At 47.2% G+C, this 18,222-nt stretch overlaps 8 protein-coding genes across 8 annotated transcripts; 3 read left to right on the top strand and 5 right to left on the bottom strand.

Moving 5' to 3' along the window:
• Nucleotides 1–134: 134 nt before the first annotated feature.
• N7483_003805 (3'-5' exonuclease) lies at nt 135–3,353 on the top strand (the record flags this gene model as incomplete). The annotated part of the gene is made up of 4 exons (XM_057087242.1): nt 135–1,556; nt 1,771–2,680; nt 2,763–3,080; nt 3,133–3,353. 4 exons carry the CDS (start codon nt 135–137, stop codon nt 3,351–3,353), a joined length of 2,871 nt encoding a protein of 956 aa, XP_056947071.1.
• A 443-nt stretch (nt 3,354–3,796) lies between these two features.
• Nucleotides 3,797–4,957, bottom strand: pex10 (ubiquitin-protein ligase peroxin 10; the record flags this gene model as incomplete). Its single annotated transcript, XM_057087243.1, has 1 exon — nt 3,797–4,957. The coding sequence occupies one exon, from the start codon at nt 4,955–4,957 to the stop codon at nt 3,797–3,799; it is 1,161 nt and encodes a 386-aa protein (XP_056947072.1).
• Nucleotides 4,958–6,064: 1,107 nt separating this feature from the next.
• On the top strand, nt 6,065–7,570 carry N7483_003807 (EXS domain-containing protein; the record flags this gene model as incomplete). The annotated part of the gene is made up of 5 exons (XM_057087244.1): nt 6,065–6,149; nt 6,206–6,255; nt 6,327–7,009; nt 7,068–7,384; nt 7,494–7,570. The coding sequence occupies 5 exons, from the start codon at nt 6,065–6,067 to the stop codon at nt 7,568–7,570; spliced, it is 1,212 nt and encodes a 403-aa protein (XP_056947073.1).
• Nucleotides 7,571–8,570: 1,000 nt separating this feature from the next.
• On the bottom strand, nt 8,571–10,452 carry N7483_003808 (uncharacterized protein; the record flags this gene model as incomplete). The annotated part of the gene is made up of 5 exons (XM_057087245.1): nt 8,571–8,622; nt 8,681–9,653; nt 9,716–10,055; nt 10,142–10,282; nt 10,363–10,452. 5 exons carry the CDS (start codon nt 10,450–10,452, stop codon nt 8,571–8,573), a joined length of 1,596 nt encoding a protein of 531 aa, XP_056947074.1.
• Nucleotides 10,453–13,253: 2,801 nt separating this feature from the next.
• On the bottom strand, nt 13,254–14,360 carry N7483_003809 (uncharacterized protein; the record flags this gene model as incomplete). The annotated part of the gene is made up of 1 exon (XM_057087246.1): nt 13,254–14,360. One exon carries the CDS (start codon nt 14,358–14,360, stop codon nt 13,254–13,256), a length of 1,107 nt encoding a protein of 368 aa, XP_056947075.1.
• A 624-nt stretch (nt 14,361–14,984) lies between these two features.
• Nucleotides 14,985–16,225, bottom strand: N7483_003810 (Ac45/VOA1 transmembrane domain-containing protein; the record flags this gene model as incomplete). Its single annotated transcript, XM_057087247.1, has 5 exons — nt 14,985–15,124; nt 15,178–15,426; nt 15,489–15,593; nt 15,683–15,981; nt 16,035–16,225. Coding segments are annotated over 5 exons (984 nt in total), but the record flags the coding sequence as incomplete, so codon positions are not given.
• A 115-nt stretch (nt 16,226–16,340) lies between these two features.
• On the top strand, nt 16,341–17,059 carry N7483_003811 (rRNA-processing protein RRP17; the record flags this gene model as incomplete). The annotated part of the gene is made up of 2 exons (XM_057087248.1): nt 16,341–16,520; nt 16,583–17,059. The coding sequence occupies 2 exons, from the start codon at nt 16,341–16,343 to the stop codon at nt 17,057–17,059; spliced, it is 657 nt and encodes a 218-aa protein (XP_056947077.1).
• A 398-nt stretch (nt 17,060–17,457) lies between these two features.
• N7483_003812 (tropomyosin) lies at nt 17,458–18,144 on the bottom strand (the record flags this gene model as incomplete). The annotated part of the gene is made up of 3 exons (XM_057087249.1): nt 17,458–17,620; nt 17,684–17,988; nt 18,127–18,144. 3 exons carry the CDS (start codon nt 18,142–18,144, stop codon nt 17,458–17,460), a joined length of 486 nt encoding a protein of 161 aa, XP_056947078.1.
• Nucleotides 18,145–18,222: the final 78 nt, after the last annotated feature.

Consider the following 18,222-nt stretch of genomic DNA (forward strand, 5'->3'; position numbering starts at 1 on the left):
TTTCAACTACTCCTGCGTCCCATATTCGATTAGAGGTAGAGGTAGAGGAAAATGAAGAGCATAAACCGCAAAAAATCACGAGGCCGGTCGTGAGGCCGACGAGACGGCCTCCACTACCTGCTACACCATCCTCAATGAACATGAAGACTCTCATCATGTCTCGAACACCGAAACCCAAACCTCCTAAGCGCAGGAAGCCCGGTCAACCAGCACTACCTTGGGAACTTACCGACCCCCAACTCTCTCCGGAAGAATTTATTCTCAAAGTTGAGCAGGAAATTTCTGAGATTAGAGAAGCAGCTCGTGACGTCGGAGCAAAAATTGAGCGACTTCCTAAGCTATCCCAAGGCTTGCAGGAGATTCTTGATTCAGCATACAATAACCTTAGAACCCATCTCGAGGGAATCATTGCCACCAGCTGGGAAATATCAGCTGACATACAAAGTTTCTCGAACGACCGCTTAGATCGCATCCAAAACTTAATTGACTGCAGTCTGGCCGACTGCTGGCAGATTGAACATGAGTATTGCAAAGTGGTCTATGACAGAACTCCTATGTGGACGAAGACCGTTTCCAAAATCGAAAACAATGTTATCCGCTTGCATTCTGAGTTCACTACGACAAGAATCAAATCTTTGCAGATCGAGGCTTCTCGGGTGGAAGATGAGCTTGAAAGAGACTACTTCAAGCCTCGAAGGTCGGCAAGAGCCAAGATCGACCATCTATTGGCTGAAACTGATAAGCACACCCGAATGTACAGCGGCCTACAAGCGAAAGGCCAGTCGGTCTCGCTTGGTTCGGCTGATGTTATACAAAGTCTCATTGGACTCCAATACCTGGACACAGAAATACCTAGTGAGCCTGGCTGTCGATTCGAGGACTTTCGACTGCGTTTCGAGCAAAGTAGACAAAAACTTGGATGGACTGCACATGATTACCGTTCTACATGGAAGGAGCGCAGTGTAGCTGAGAGTTCATTCAAGGATGCTCATCTTTGGAGTCCTAAAGATTTCTCAAACGTCACTCGGTCGGGCCAATTTTATGATATAACCCCTCTCGAGGTAGCTAGGTATCTCATGCTTGGCCCGTTATTGAAACCCGCACAAGAAAAGGCGCTCCTTCTCCGTCGGAAGATGATCAAAAAGCACCTGACGGATGTCTACCTGAGCAGACGGACTGGAGGCACTAGGCTGACCAACAGTGCCGAGCTAGATATAGCTTGGCGGCAGCTTGATGTCATGGCCCCATTTGAAACGAAAATCGTTATGGATTGGTGGCTACAGGAGGAGATGACTCTGTTGATCAAAGCTGTCGAGGGCCCTTTGAGCGCATTTGGCCCACTGTTCCCTGATACAAACCCGGAAACGCTCAGACATGTCAAATATAGTCTTAAAGAGTTAAACGCAAAGTACACTGAAACCCGAAATGCTTTCAGTTTCGAGCTTTCCGAGTACAAGAACATCAATTGGCTTCGACTACAAATTGAGAAGAAGCTGCACCGGCTGGGCGAGCCGAGTGATATCCAAGAGCGAGGCCTTTTTGTCGCTCCGAACCCGGTGAGTCAGAGCAAGCGTCGTTTCAACCACTGGGTGGAAATGATTGCATTCGTGTCATTTAAGGCGTGGGTCGCAAGAAGGTTGAACTTGATTCCATACGAGGGCACTGTCACAGAATCTGGGGAGATGTCCACACCTTATCACGAAATGAGCAAGAGCTACATATGGCTTAGGATGGAAAGTTTTGTGTCTGAGATAGACTCTGCCCCCCCAGTCAGAGTCCAGACACAAAAGAATGCGGGAAAGAGTACCAAATGCCATCGAGGTTAAACGTCCTCTGCTTCCTCTGTTTACAAGGAAATTTGGGATCAAGGAAGCCTCCAACAGTTTCACTACTCCACCAGAGAAAACGCCAGAGAGCGCTTTAGCCTCCAGCAATTTCACTACTCCGCCAGAGAAAACGCCAGAGAACGCTTTAGCGGATACCGACAAGTCTCTAGAAACACAACCGGACGCGCCTTGGGCAAAACGCACTCACGAAGAGCTTCGTGTGCTGGAAATTCAGCGTATGCTTCTGGCGCGTCCTTCTAAGGCTCTGAAACGTTCAATTCTCCTAAGCAAGGGGCAGTCGCGGCGGTTACTTCAGCAGAAACCGCAACCTCAGCAGTCAACAAAATCACAACGCCGTTGGGGGAAGTCGGAAATGACGACAAATTCCAGCAAATCACATTCCCAGCAATTCCCATGGAGGGATTTTGTTGTTGCGTCCAGGAAAAAGAGGGAGGGGAGGGCTGCATTAGGCTCTGGTGCAATCAAGCGACCTGTTGTTTCTGGATTCGTCAGTAAGCCTGAACCAGGGCAGCCTAGTGGCAGCAGACCGTACAGCACTTTTTCAAACGCTGTTCAGACAACAAATCACGATGAAAGTCAGAAGTACGCCAGCGAGAAGGCTCTGCCATTGAGAATTCGCCCAGCAGGAGAGGTCGCCATAGAGATTAAATCCAAGGTTCCCACTGCTCCATTGTTTTGGACTCACAGTGCTCAACGGGCTCCTTCTGGAGAGAAATTGATTGTCCACTACTGCCGCTCTTTGGAAAACACCGAAGAAGTTGCTCAACTCTTCCTTGATAGCAAAGTCATTGGCTTCGACATGGAGTGGAAAGCACAGGCCACTGCACGTGAGGGTATTCGAAACAATGTTTCTCCTTATCCAAATTGCAAACGAGGAGCGCATTGCACTTTTCCAAATTTCTCTTTTCAGGCCAGCAACCACTCCGCAAGACTTTATTGCGCCCTCATTGAAGAAGATCCTGGAATCTCCAGATATCACGAAAGTCGGCGTATCTATCAAGGGAGACACGACTCGTCTACGAAAGTTTCTCGGTGTCGATACGAAGTCCATCTTCGAACTTAGTCACTTGTACAGATTAGTCAAGTATGGGTTGACTGATCCGAGACTTGTCCATAAGAGACTCGTCCGTCTTAGCGACCAAGTTGAGGAGCATCTGGGATTGCCTCTGGAGAAAATCGAGGATGTGCGCTGTAGTGATTGGACTCGTCCCTTAAACTACCAACAAGTCCAATGTGAGTCAATACCGAAACCTCAGACGAAAGAAATTTACTAATCGGGTGATAGATGCTGCTACTGATCCATACTCTTGTATCTGCTTGTTCAATATCATGGAGCAGAAACGACTTGCCATGAACCCTATGCCACCTCGCCCTGCGCATGCTGAACTCAATTTGCCGATTGTTCTTCCTCATGGAGAACCGGCCACCGTTGAGGATGCCACCCTTTTGGCCTCTGAGCTCGTGATTCCCGAGTCGGCTGATGATGTCGACACCGACAAGCCTTAACGCCCCCTTCCCCCTTTCTTACTTCACACTCCTTTCCAAACGATTTTCGTTCTATTTCCCCATATGATCTCATTGCATGCATAGATATCAGTTCCGTGTACTCTGATCACAGTCCATACTAGTTTCGCCATGAATCATCATACATACTCTTCAACTATATCTCATTCTCACATGGCAGACTCTCGGGTTCTTCTTACATACTAGTAGAGAATGGAGCTACTATATAATACTCACGCCCCGAACTTACGGTGCTACTAGTACTAGTAGTGTCTGCATACTGAATGTAATAGTACTAGTGGTGCCTGCACACGTAGTGGGTTCAAGGTATGACTCGCACTGGCAGGCTTGGAGACATCATAAGACACAAAATCGGGGTATATGATCATCGAAATCAAGTATATACATATATGCAACCAAATCTTCCCATGTAGAACTAAATCGAGTCATGGTATATGTATCGGATTATCCTCGCAGAGGTAGGATCTTAGACAAGAGTACCTCTTGTCGACAAAGGGGCACTCTGGTTTCTCACGCACCCAATCCCTCACACAGATCCAACAAAACACATGTCCACAAGTTGTCACACTCGGATCCTTGAATGCCTCCAGACACAATGTACACTTCCGCTGTTGGCCCTCTGGGATCCATGCAACTGCACTGGGATCCTCTTCCAGATCGTATCTCGGAGCCGAGGCAGACAACAATGGCATAGAAACCGGATTCTGGATAGAAGCAATAAGAGCACCACCTTCAGATGACGCGCCCGTACTACTAGCTTCTGTTCCAACCTCATTCTCCACATAATTCATACTCTCGCCTATCTTCCTCACATGCAGGAAACCCTGCACAGCAATCTGAAGAACCATCAAAACACCCAATACCTCATATCCAATACGTTGCTCATTCTCATTAATCTTTTTCGTGAAGACATATCGAAGCTTCCAAATGCGCTTCGAGAGGTGGTAGTATGAGCCCGTGAAATAGAATGTCGCAATGCTAAGCGCATAGATAGGCGACAGCGAGGTAATGGAATCCAAATGATCAAGCAGATACTGCTGGATCCGCAATTTGGTGAAAAACGGGTTGTCCCGCTTATTATTATTAACGCTATTCGACTTCATCAGATTGGGAAGTTGTTGTTGCGCAGCCTTGATCTGTTGCCGCGCAATGCTTCTTTCAAGCTTGTTCCGAACCCGTTGTCGGAGGGCTGGAAGTAGTCGCTGTAACCACCAGGGTACGAGGATACTACTGAGAATGTACCCGACACGCCGTGTGATGGCTGGAAGACGGAGCGAGTCATCTTCTAATTGGACGAGATCACAGTATTCCTCGCCGAGAGTGCGATTTCCGATTGCAGTTGTCAGGGAGAGGTAGAGGAGTTCGGTGAGGTGCTTGATCGCGTCGGAATAGGTGTGTGCAAAGCGGGCGCCTTTTAAAGAGCGGATGATAGTTTGAGCTTGTTGGATGAGTCCTGCGGTGAGGAAGACATCTTTCTCGTGGGATCGGATGATGTCTGGGGAGGTTGCGAATGGGTAGAAATGAGATGGGGAGCCGAGTGTACTCTCCGGAGTTGGAAGTGAGAGATGGGGGTCGTCCTCGGCCATAATTGGATTGTGCAGTGGATAGGAGATCCCTCTAAAGTATGTCGTTGACTTGTTCGGTGGAAAATAGAAAGAATCTATGGAAAGATCTGGAAGGTCATTGACACATGGAGTACTCCGTATAGAAAGTAGAATGAAGATCGAGTGGTGCTTTCCCCGGAGTCGCGGTTTCCCCGAATCTCTCGAGCCTCGGTCCCTGGAGGGTCAGGTGACCCAGATTAGTCATAAAACACATGTATATCACGTGCTGTATTGTATCATGTATAGTATTTTTCACTATTGAACTTCGGTTCTACCGGAGACTGTGATGCCCAGATGCCAAGTCCTCATGGCGTCCGACTACTTCCAGGGTCCACTTCAGGGCTCTCACTTTGGTAGTGTCGTCAACCACCCGGGCAGCACTGGGGTCCTAGAGCCCTGGAGACACTATATGCAATACACTAATACACGGTTACCAACTCCGTACAATCATTGTGGCTCCATAGGGGTTCCGTGGTGGTCCAGACCGTTCAAATGTCTCTGTTAAATCTCCTTGATGCTAATTATAGTGGGTTCATATTGTACAAGGGTAATATTGAAAAATAAAAACACCCCTGATTCCACTTCAATTCAATCTTGTACTCCAGGGCTTCCCAAACTAGATTTCATCAATTGGAAAAAAAAGAAGTGGATGCAACGATCACCATGCCATCATCCCAATGCGAGTGGGTTAAGAAGAAGCCACGGAAGCGCCCCTTGATTGCCGATCTAACAAGATCTTCGTCATCCCTGACACGAATGGACTGGATGGACTCCTCTTCATGGAATAATTCTACCAATCCGACCAACGTGACCCTCCAAGGTAGAGTATCCACAGTACAAAGAAGCCCACTGCGGGCGCGTATTTTCGTCTCGTCTGTAACGTGCTTACATACTACTATTCTCCCAAACCGGCCGGGGAAAAGTTCCCTTTTACTTCATCCCTAAAGCTCACCCCCAGTCATTCTTTTCTTGGTGGTTTGATTTGTGCGCTTCGTCTTTGCTTTTTTGGGGGGCTTTCATGTTCTTGACTACAGAACTCTTACCAAATCGATCATCTTTCACCTCTCCACACCCCTGATCCATGGAATAATGGGTCCGGATCAACACGCGCAATTGGATGCTTTTGGGATTGTCTTCCCTTTCCCTATTCGTATAGCAGCCCTTTTGGTTGCCGGTAAGCACTGCTTGGACGTGGATCGGAAAGGTCAATATGGCTAAATCGGTCCGCAGGTTTCTGGGGATGGGCTTTCAATTTACATTACCTGGCCAAGGCCAACATTGTAAGTGGCGGTCCCTCACTCGACATGAACCATGTCTGAAAGAAGCTGAAGTACTCACTGCTCAAACTTAGGATGTTCCATCTCTCGTTCGATATCCAGTCCCTACCCCCTCCGAAAGGCCACACCATATTGCTGCGTATCGCTTAGCCACTATCTTCACTATTCCCCTATCTATCTGGCTCATCGTTTTCTGGATCGCTACGCACCACTCCCGCGAGCTGGTCGAACGCTTGGATTACATCCCGCAGTCGGTTTTTGTCATCCTCCTCCTGATCCTCATCTGGCCGTTAAATCGGGCGGCCCGCCGTGGTCGGATTCGCTTCCTCCTCACATTCAAACGGGTCCTCATCGGAGGGTTGGCAGACGCCAAAGATGGAAAGTTCGCTGATATTCTACTGGCCGATGCCTTGACAAGTTATGCTCGTGTTCTGGGAGACATCTATATCAGCTTTTGCATGTTTTTCACAGACGACATCTCGGCCACTTCGAAGCCAAATCGCGCATGCGGCCAGGATTACATTGTGCCAATTATCGTGGCAGTCCCCTTTACAATTCGACTTCGCCAATGTTTGACGGAGTACTTCCGTTCTCGACGGTCGTCCTCTCGAGCAGAATCTAACAAGGGAAATCAACACTTGGCAAACGCTTTAAAATATGCCACCGCATTTCCAGTCATCTGGTTAAATGCGAAGCTCCGAAATTACAACCCACTGGAATTCCACGGCTTCAGTGAGATGACTATCATGCATCTGCTGTAAGATCTTCCATTCCATGTTTTATTATGTCTGCCCGGTCATATCTAACAACAACAGATTCGTCTTTTCTTGTATCAACTCAGGTTATTCTTTCTGGTGGGACGTGGTCAAGGATTGGGACTTGACGCTTTTCTCTCCCGAACGACTCAGTTTGGAACATCCTTACGGGCTTCGCCGAGATCGACAGTTTTCTTCCGATCGATTGTACCACTACGTCATCGCGGCAGACTTTGCCCTCCGTTTCTCATGGCTGTGGCGCGTGCTGCCGGGACTCTCATGGCTCCCAGAAACCGAAAGTGGTCTATTTTTACTCATGGCCCTTGAAATCGCACGCCGCTGGATGTGGGTGTTTTTCCGCGTCGAGGCTGAACACTGTACGTTGTACCTGGACACAATCACCCGCCGCTACAGCCCATAACCCATGGTCCCGTATCTCGGGTTCCCCACTACATTTCAATAGCTAACCACCATCAATTCGCACAGTCCGAACCCGCAACGGAATCATGCTGGGCGACAATGAGGTTAGCCTTAATCTGGTTGGCCGCAAATTCGCAGATTAATTTTGCTTATTTGACATACGCACTTTAAAATTTTTTCCATTCTCTCACCATCGCATTTTTAATTCACCATCCACCCGCCAGTTCCATCTGGTATGAGTATGAGACACAGAACACAATTTGATTAGCGGTCGCCCTTGAGCACTCATTGCTCCTCTTTTTCTCCCTCCTCGTGTTTCGGTCTTCGAAATTCTCCTCACCCATTTCCTCATTGCCGTTTAAAACAATCATAGACATGAGACCCGGATACATAATCTTCCTCGGTGTACGGAAGCGCATTTCTTAATTGACCTTCTACCTTTCCCTTTTCATGTCACTCATGTTGCAACACCACACGCCTATCCGGCGCTGTTTCCGTTTCTATCTTGTTTCGGGATATCTTTACCGAGTTCAGGCTTGCCTCGAGTCTGTCTTGTGTTTCTTTGGGTCTGAATAGGCCAGGTGTTTGGGGAACTGGCCAGCATAGTTTGGGTTCTGGTTTTTTTGTGGCTTCTTTTTCATTTTTATCTTCTGGCCTGAATCAGGCTAGATAGTATGCATTTGCCCAGCCTTTGTACATATTTTCCCTTCACCTTGTTCTGTTTTGTTATTTTGATATCTGAGGTTGCTGGGTCTTCAGCCTAGCATGTACATTATGCATTCAGTGAACATGATATTTCGATGTCCTGATTACTTCTGAGATTCTCACTGAGACTTTATGGGCTTGTACTACTAGTAGTTTAAGTTGAAAGGACACCTGAGATACGCATTCTAAATGTTAAAATCTCATATCTGAATACTAAATTTGGACGAAAGGTAAACAAATTAGCCTCTTTCGACAAATAACAATAACTAAACAGGACTCATAGTCAACTTGAACCGTCCAGCTGAAAATTCCGTAAAATGATGCTCAGAAGCACATGTGCAGGTTCCAAGGTTGAAGATTGCAATTTGTTTGAATCAACCTGGTTATATAAATCTCAAATCAAATACTTGAACAATCTCATCTCAATCTGAGATCCAGTTAAGCTTCTCGAAGAATATCCGGGAATCCCTTCCCTTCCGTCCATCTCTCTCTGCTCAAAATCAGTATAAATTCCACGATGATAAGGAGTGAAAAGAAAAATCACATACCGAACCTCCAAATCCTTCCCAGAAATATGCAAGCTGAACCTACAGTCAGGACTGGTACAATTCGGCACATAAGGACAATGATGGCTAAAAAAGCAATTGAAGTCGCTACAGGTCGACCCATTTGCACACAGTCCCAGTCGAGCTCGATACCGATGAACCGCTAATTCCCTCTCGGTAAGAGGCAGATCATGTTCATTTGTACATTGATCACCCCGTCGACAAGTTCCCAGTAAGTACTGGTAGTTGCAGAAACCTTTGATTCCTTGGAGCTTTTTGAAGTATGTAACGAAGGCGGGCTGGTCGGCAGGTTTCTTGTTTGCTTTGTCGATGCGCTGTCCTGCGTGATTGTATTCGATAGTTCGCAATGGTGCTCCCGGTTTTATGTATATGTTTCCGTATTCGCCCGTTCCACAGGCTGTGGCATAGGTTATAGTGCCGTTCGCTGGAGATGAATACTGGACTGAGACGCCGCCGTTGCCGGAGTGGATTATTTTGGCCATTTGTTGTGGGTGTGGTTGAGGTTGAGGTTGGGGTTGTGCGATGGAGAGGTGCGTGTTTGCGATTGATTTGTAGGTTGGGGAGGGTGTTCGGTCGTTTCGGTGTTCAGGTACCATGAGGTATGGATTGGGGGTTTGGACTGGGACTGGCCGAACTGAAGTTGAATATGGAGATGTATTTATCAGTGCTATTTGAGTGGGTATGAGTCGTTCTGGTGAGTTATTTCTACCTCCATTTCCATTTGAGGCTACTTCGGTGCTAGTAAGCGAGGTCGAGCGAAAGACATTGTCAAATCGCTTGATGGCGAAGGGAAGCATCGTTGAGAATGCTGCTGGTGCGGGAGTTGTCTCGACCAACACGATCCGGTTGGGTTCATTGGTATATCTCTGGAGCTCGTTGATGTATCCAGTGTCATGGCATCCGATGAAAAAGATTTGTTGACATTGAAAGTTGTTGTAGTAATGGTCCAGCATGTCTACCATGGAGACTCGAGGTCAGCTATTGGCATGAATTAGTTTGAAGTCATGTGTAACTTACATCGTATCTTAGAATCCGCATTCTCCTTGCCATAGCCAACGTTGATAAAGTCAAATTCGCCCCGACTGACAGTGAATAGCTCGGCAAATGTATTCAGATCCCCTCGAGTGTGGATGGTATTGGTTAAGGAAAGCATTTTACCGAGATCGTTCAAATTGGCAAAGATGCGAACAAGAATGGCGACATCCGTGTCCAAGCCATCATCTCGTAGCGATGCCTTCACATTCTGGATGAGCCTGCGTGCTGCTTCGTTGGCACCAACCTTGGGATTTTCCAGGAGTTCTCTTGAGAAGATAGCACCATCTCCATCTACCAGTACCACGACAAACTTATTTCGAGACTGGATGAAAGAGAAGAGTAAGTTTGAGTTCACCATAGCCCATTATTCAGACTAAAAAAAGACAAAAAGCTGGATAGGTTACTCACGATATTCTCAAAATCAACAGTCTCTTGCACCAGCTGCTCAACCTTCTCCTGGAGCCAGAGACGAGACTTCTTCGTATCATCCAACTCCGTAGTGAGGCTCATCACTTGCTGCTTGTAGGCCTCAAGACTTTGCAAGGCTTCCTGGACAGTTTCGAATGTTAAATAGTTGTTCCGACTGTGAATTTGAACAGAGAAGATAAGCGTCTTCGGTTTCAACTCACCTGAATGAGAAGATCCTTCTGCTGATCGTGGACAGCGATGGCATCCAATGATTGCCTCAAATTAGGGCCTGGTGTGCCTTCGTTCAACATATTGTACGGTGCCATGAGCTCAAAGACTTGTGAGACTTGAAAGAAATGAAGAATGATTTAAGACTTGGTTCTCTGAGAAGTAAAGTACTAGTAGGGATATAAGAGTGAGATCTCTAGTAGTAAGGCATGAGTTGGATTCAGCCCTGGAGCTCAGGTTGGGCAATATGTCCAAGTTTAAATACTAAACCCTCGCCACGGTTCCCCAACAATAGCCATGGTATTGTAAGAATGCGAAAAGTGCATTGTTACAATAATTTAGGCCCCTAGATGTGTCAGTACTGTTTGATTTAATTATCTCATGACTGTGCCCGTGGGCGCTAACATTTGAAGGAGTGTTCAAGTTTCTCAGTCCTGGCGCTTAACTGCGGTTACAGTGTACAAAGGCACATTCCGTGCAATAGATCCGTTTTACTGATAGAAGAGAACATGAAAACAAAATAGAAGGGTCTCTACTATCTGTAAACTGAGGATAAATGTGAGGTTCTACATTGATGTGTATCTTTTGATCGCTCAAGTGCCTGAAAAAAGCCTAGGATCATAGTGGCAATGCACACTGAAACGCCTATCCCACGCAGCACAGCGCTTGTAAAGGTTTACCACCCAAAAACCATTGGCCCTTAGCCTCAGTTAGCTCTGTGCCGTAAATCTAGCAAGAGAAGTGTCAGACGCCGTCGGTAACTTATTTTTTATTTCGCTCGAGTGGCTCAGCACTTGAGCCATGATGCTATAATCATAACAGGCGATGGTTTTCCGAGCTTCCAAATGTCGCGACCACATCAATATCCAGGCAGGATTTGGGCCAACAAACCACATAGTATCGATAAGCAAAAGTCCGAACTTTAGCTGTATTGACCTAAGACGGATTTGGTGTTGGCTCCTTATATTGAATTCTTCGAACCTAGACTATCCAGGGCATCTGACCAGCGTCATTTCAATTTTGAATTAGCACACGTCAATAATGTCTCCACATTTTCTGCCCTAAGCATTCCATGATATTCTCTATGGAGTCAATCATGGTAATTATACGGGCTGGGAAGGGACATTAGGTACCTATGTGGCTTCAAGTTGAGGCTCAAGGACTAAATCTTTGACCTATGCATGTGTCGTCGGATCCTAAATCCAGACTTTCATTTATGCTATTGGTCTAAAAGACCTCCAAGGCTCATTTTCATGGACTCATCTGCATGTGCATGCATTCTACTAGCCTCAAATATAACTTCATGCATCAATTGATCTCCGAAAAAGGCATACTTGGGCAGCCTTGAGCGACCTGGAGAAACTATCCAGTCTTTATTCTAGAGTATGGCCAAGGCTGACTGACATATGCCCAATAGCTTCAGCTCCCTATTTGGACCCTTTATATGTCTTGCATCTTGCCACGCCGCTATCTTAATACTATGTACATAATCAGGGCTGTTCAGCCCTAGGCATCGGGTGACTGAGGTGGACTGGCGATCCATTGTTGCCTCCTGGGTTCCAGATACTTTTCCTCACTAGGAAGATGGGAGGAATATCATCTTAAATGACTCATGCGGGATACTTACGTACTTAATGATCTGCCACGTTGCCTTAATCATCACATGGAGACCTCTGCACATATGGACTCATTAGTGTACCAATCACTGACACCTGGATTTATGACCCATAACATGACCGGTGTTATTGAAATGGGGCATACACCGTCATCGCCATTTCAAGATTCAGACGCTACGTGTAGCGCTCCAGTGTTAACTCCACCAGACCTATACGACGTCCTATTAAGATGTCCAAGCCCTTCGCTAGGACCTATCAATATGCCTCGAGCGGCACTGGCAATAACAAATACAATTCACAGTTGATCATTCTTTCATAATTACCAGCACTATAGGCTAGCATCTCTCAAACCCGAACAATCAAAACCGTGTCTGAAGACTGCGCCACTGTATCTTGAGATGGAACAAGTTGGAATCATATGTTACACATATAGATGCATTGGCTACTCAACTGGTTTATATGAAGCCTTGATTAAGCATCGCACTGAGAATAGCCGTCATTACACTCATATGAGGCTGTGCCAGTGATAGTCTCGAGGTGCATTCATCTATTTGTATCGCTTCCAAGATTTTGTCCAAGCCTCTGTTTGCGCCATATCGAACACAGGAACCCCATATCCATACATGCAGATATGAAAACTACTCAAAATTCAATTTTGAAGCCACTGTTTCCATTAGCAATCTCCTGGAATTGATCTCGTAATTACTTACTTAGGCATTTGGCTGGGGTTGGGCCTTCATGAATGCTACTTAGTAACATGTATATCCACACGTTAGGGTTTTTCGAATCCAGCTCCAATCGGATGAAAGTGCAGAGATCAGACCGCGACGGTCACTTTCTGATCGAAAATACTCATAATTAATATACTACTATCAATATTCGATTGCTTTCTATTGAAAACTTGAATCTCTGGAATGCTTCTCATCGCATTTAAATCTTGGAAGGCAACAATATAATTAAATACTAGTATTTTCTGTCTTTGACCATCACTGGCATGCAGTGTCACCTACAGACCAAATTCACTTAAAAATTCACAAAGAAAAGAAACTGCTATTGACATCGTAAATGGAAATCTCAGGCGCCAAATGGAACAGGCTCTTGTGAAACGCCAGGTCACAAAAGTAAAAGGAAATAGAATCATAAATAAGGGTTGCCAAATATAGCACACTGAAATGAAATCAAAGCTGAAGCTCAAAATGTCGTGTGGAGAACCCAACGAGTGCCATCCCTGTCGTACAGTATACGTAAACCAACAGTCCCGCAATACATTACCTACGACCAGGATCACTATCTCGAGGCGACGAATGATGTTCGAACAAGTCCTCCAAGTATGCACTTGGTGCGCGGCCCCCAGGAGCCTGGCTCAAGTTCAAAGAGCTATTCGACGCACCCATGTACGAGTGCCGTGAGTTATGAGATGGCTCATGGTAGGCACCCGTAGGTGGCAGGGACGGAGAGCTGGGAGGGTATCCGGGAGCCGCATGATGGCTGCCTTGTTCTCGAACCGGCGTAGAGCTACCAGGCGTAGGATAGAAGCCGGCAGGAAGATAACTCGAGTTACGGTTGCCTTGGCCGCTGTTCAAACTATTATGCGATCCAGCAGCGCCACCGCCAGCAGTTGGCGAGTAGAATAACCCGCTGCCATCGCTAGGGCCTCGTCGAGAGGGCTTATAGCTAGCACGAGTTGCTGTGCCGAGCTTGTCGAGGGAAACGTCCATGGCAGGCGCAGTCGGGTGACTTGGGGATCGCTTCTTTCGACTACCACGTAGCAGGCGTTTTGATTCCGCAGATTGTGCCATAGCTGCACGTCGTACTGAGCGATTCACTGACCATGCCACTATTCCCCGCCAGGCTAGAATGGCCAGTCCAATAAAGCCCAAGATGGCACCAACGACAATGAAAACCGTTCCCTCTGGTGTATTTGATGTCTGCAGGTAAGGGGCTCCAGCAGTGGGGGGAACAGTGACAATCACATTCGTGGTGGAGGTGGCCGACGATGATGTTGATGTCGTTGTTGTGGAAACGGATGATGTTGTGGTACTGCCGGAGGTGGTAGAGGAGGTAGTAGAGGATGTCGTCGACGTTGTACTGGTCGAGTCCATGGTAGTGGATGTCGTCGTCGACGACGACGAGGACGATGTTGTGCTTGAAGTGGTCGACTTCGAGGTAGAAGATGTGGATTGAGACGTTGATGTAGTGGTGGTATCGGTCACGCTAGGGGTGCTATCAGTGGTGGAGCGATCGTCGGTGGTCTGGGCGTCGGTAGTGGCATCCGCTGGCTCCGCAGAGACACCAGCAATAGCAATCAGAAAAAGAAAGAAAAATATGAGGAGATTTGGTTGGGCTTTCCCAAGCCTTCGTGGTAGAAGACGCATGGCGTGTCGGTCGCCCAGTAAACAATGAGATTGATCAACTTCTCCACAGCGGGTCGGTTCGGGGTAAGCGGAGAATATGTAGACTGAGTGTCAGGGAAGACAATATTCAATATTGCGACTCAAGTGCAGGTAAAATGCCTTCGAGACCGTTTGTAGTGCTCCGGTGAGGAATACTCGACTGATCTTTCTGTCTTCGCAGATAAATTCAGCTGATGCGATATCCTGCGCGATTCAGGGGATCGACGCTGGAGAAGCTAGCAGACTCTCTGCATAAGGGTCCAACCCATTGAGATCTTCAGTTTAAACGAATGGCAGTTTCTTTTTTCTTAAAGAGAACAACGAAGGTCTGGAAATCTAGAGAGAACAGAAGAAAGAGAGAACTTCTTGGTCTAAGCGAGAGACAAAAGAGGCGCCAAGTCCCCTCCGCTAAACGAAGGCGCCCCAGGCCGATGTGTCACATGATACCTTAAATTCTACCAGAAATAGCATTGTGATATATCATACAGTAAAGTGAAAGAATAGTGCCCCCTAAAGTGAAATTTATAAAGAAACATTCAATTGTAACATGCACCGAGCAAGGCAGGAACCACTAATCAACATCCTGCAAACAATAGCGTCATTCAATTACTGTTGCTTCTTCTGAGCAGCAGAGGAGGTATCTTTCTCAAAAGCAGCGTAGGAGACCTGGAGGCTAGACAGGGCACTGATTCCAATGTACAAAATGAGGAGGAAGAAAAATGAGGCTATCAGACCCATGAAGATACCTGCGAAATGGTTAGTACTTGGGTACCATATAACCAGCCAGGTGGATACGAACCAGGAGTGAAGTATTGGTACTCATCGAACAAAGATTGATGACGGTCTGCCGAGGCAGACGAGCTAGAGTAAGATGAGTGGGAGGAGTAGTCACGCTTGAGGTCCATGTGGAGGCCGTCCTGGTTGAATTCGTGGGAGGACTCGTATACGACAGAGTCGCTCTCAGGGAACTCCCGAGGTGAAGTGATATAAAGAACGGTATACTTGGAAACGGAAGGAATACGGTCAATGATATCGGAAAGGAGGCCATCTATGAAAAATTAGATCCGAGCAGACCTTTGAGGATGACTTATCGCGAGTCAAATCACATACCATTTTCAGAAAGCTGTCGGGCGCGGTCCGATCCAAGTGAAAGCATGGGGAATTCGACATCGATAACCTGAGGACCGGGCTCAAAGTAGGAGGGGTAAGATCCGGCTTTTACATCATTGTCCATGTCAGCTCCAGCTCCTTCGGATTGTACTAGACTATGGGGAGACCCAGATTGGTCCATCAAGACTACTCACAGGAACCGTCAATAGCAGTGGTCTGCGCCTTGCAGTTATCCAACAGCAAGGTCTTGATCTGCTTAACGTCGAGCAGTCCAGCTACCTCGTTGACGCTCATCTTGGATCGGATTGATTTGTCCTTGCCCAGCATCTTTGCACCTAGGCGGGGTGCAGACTTGCGAGTCGAGAAGTCGGAGCTATGCACACCGGGTTGGGACACGACAACGTAGTAATCCGATGGGCAAGTACTAAGAGCTGAGGAAATCTCATCGTAAACCGAGGCGCCACTCTTAATGTATGCGGAGTTCATCAGGACCCTAACGGAACAGATTAGCTGGCTGAAGCTCCCTCGAGTTGGTAGGTAACATACTCCGAAGTCGAGGCCATGAAAAAGGGGGAAGTGTCGCGAAAAGCATCGACTGCAGCTGCCCCAAGGGCGAGCAGCCCGAATCTGCTCAGATGCATTGTGTTTGGCTGGAGGTGGTTTTCGGGGAGGATGATGTTGCCAGCAGGAGGTCCCGACTTGGCCTCCGAGGCGGTCGACGACTCCGGCCCGCCTTGAGCTTTTTAGATCCCACTTTTTTTCTTCTCTGGTTTGATCGGTCTACGATACCGCAAATACAATTTAAGGCTTCTGTTTGTTGTCTTGCAGATTTTACACTTTATTTTCGTCGCCATGGGACTTTATCCGAAAAAACGCAAGTTGGCTCCCAAAGTCGAAGAGGTCACCTTCGACTCCGATGCTCGCGAGGAATACTTGACTGGGTTCCACAAGCGCAAGGTGCAGCGCATGAAGCATGCGCAAGAGGTAGCAGAGAACAGGGCGCGTGAGGAGAAGCGACAAGATCGGAAAAGGGTATGAGGAAATTTTTTATCTAAGAGGGATTGAAAATATTCGCTAACATGACTTCTTTCTAGCTTCGCGAAGAACGAGCTGCTGAATTCAACCGAGCAATGGAGGAGCACAAGCGACAGCTCAAGCAAATGAAAGTAGAGAATGGCGAGGATAGTGAAAATGAATCCGAGGACGGGAATGAAGAAGAATGGGAGGGCATTGAGGAGCCTCCAGCGGTTGATTACGAAGCCGAATACATCGACGAAGACAAGTACACCACTGTGACGGTCGAGGAAATGGACGCATCTCGAGAGGGTCTTCGAAAGGCAGTGCATCAAGACGACACAGAAGATGAGGAGGAGAAATCTACAGAAAAGCCCTCCGCCGAAACAGAAGAGGCAGAGAAAAAGCCTGCGAAGAAGGTCTGGAAACGTGCGTCAGACATGCCAAAGAAGAAGAAGAAGCAATTCCGATACGAGAGCAAAGCCGATCGCAAGCTCACTCAGGCCAAGCAACGACTTACAAAATCGAAAAAGGCCAAGGCTCGGAGAGAGCAGTGAGGAGGGATTGGTCTTCCTGTTTTTGGTTATATTTACGGCGGATGCAATTGATACCATGTTATCTAGCCCTGGGGAATACTTGGGGTTTTATTTTTTATCTTGTTTCTTTCAAAGCCCTGCTTGTCAATATAAAATTTCTATGATTCACGAAAATATTGGCTACAAAGAAGGCAATCGATTCGCGCAACAGGGGGCACCGTAGTGAACATGGCATAAGTTGCTAGAAGACACTGTCTTCTAGCATGTTAGAGGGGGCAAGTAACACAACAGGTCACATTATGGAAAAAGGAAGAAAAAAAAAGTAGTTGGAACGAGGGGAAGAAAGCCTGCATCCAACCCAACACACCCGTCTTGTTCTCTATTCTGACATCCGATACTAATAACCCAGGGAATCCTGCTTAAACGTTGCTGATGGAGACCTCGAGCTCGTGCAGCTCCTTCTGCAGCTCGTTGTACTTCTTTGACATCTCCTCGTACTTGGACTCCCACTGATCACGCTCAGTCTCAAGAGCTTGGACCTTGCGCTCGAAGTGGCCGGCCTTAACATCGGTTTGACGGAGCCTAATAAAAGAAAATGATATGTTAGATGACTCGGATAAGGTAGATTTAGAATGTAAATCATACTTCTCGTTGGTCTCGCGCAGGGTCTTCTCGCTCTCCTCAGCCTCCTCCTCGAGGAGCTGCACCCGGCGCTGGAGAGCCTCGTTCTGGGTATCGTGCTGGACGCTTTGGTTGGCAGCATCCTTGGCATCCTTAACGGAGCCCTCCAGCTTCTCAACTTCCTCCTCGAGAAGGGCGTTTCGGTGGTTGAGAGATGTGATTTCCTGCTCCTTGGACAGGTTCTCTTGCTCCAGGGTCTTGATCTTGGTGTTCAGCTCCTCATTCTTCTCGTGGGCCTCATCTGCCTCGATGCGGAGGTTGTTCATGCGCTGTTTGCAGATGAGATTAGAATTAGTTTGGTTGGCTAGAAAAAAAATTAAGGTGGGTGTGCTGCGGCCGATATGCAGACGGGGGGGAGGGGAAAGGAGGCAGCTGTCAAGCTACCCCGCCAGAGAGGGGAGACTCACCTCCTTGATACGATCCATTTTGGAATATTTGAAAAAGAAGTAATATGTAAGATTGAAAAGAAGACGGCTATCGCTCAGCGAAGCAAGTTTGGGATG

Source organism: Penicillium malachiteum (genome assembly GCF_028827825.1).
Source record: "Penicillium malachiteum strain IBT 17515 chromosome Unknown utg000002l:1.0-8849297.0:1.0-8852440.0, whole genome shotgun sequence".
NCBI classification, from domain to species: Eukaryota; Fungi; Ascomycota; class Eurotiomycetes; order Eurotiales; family Aspergillaceae; genus Penicillium; species Penicillium malachiteum.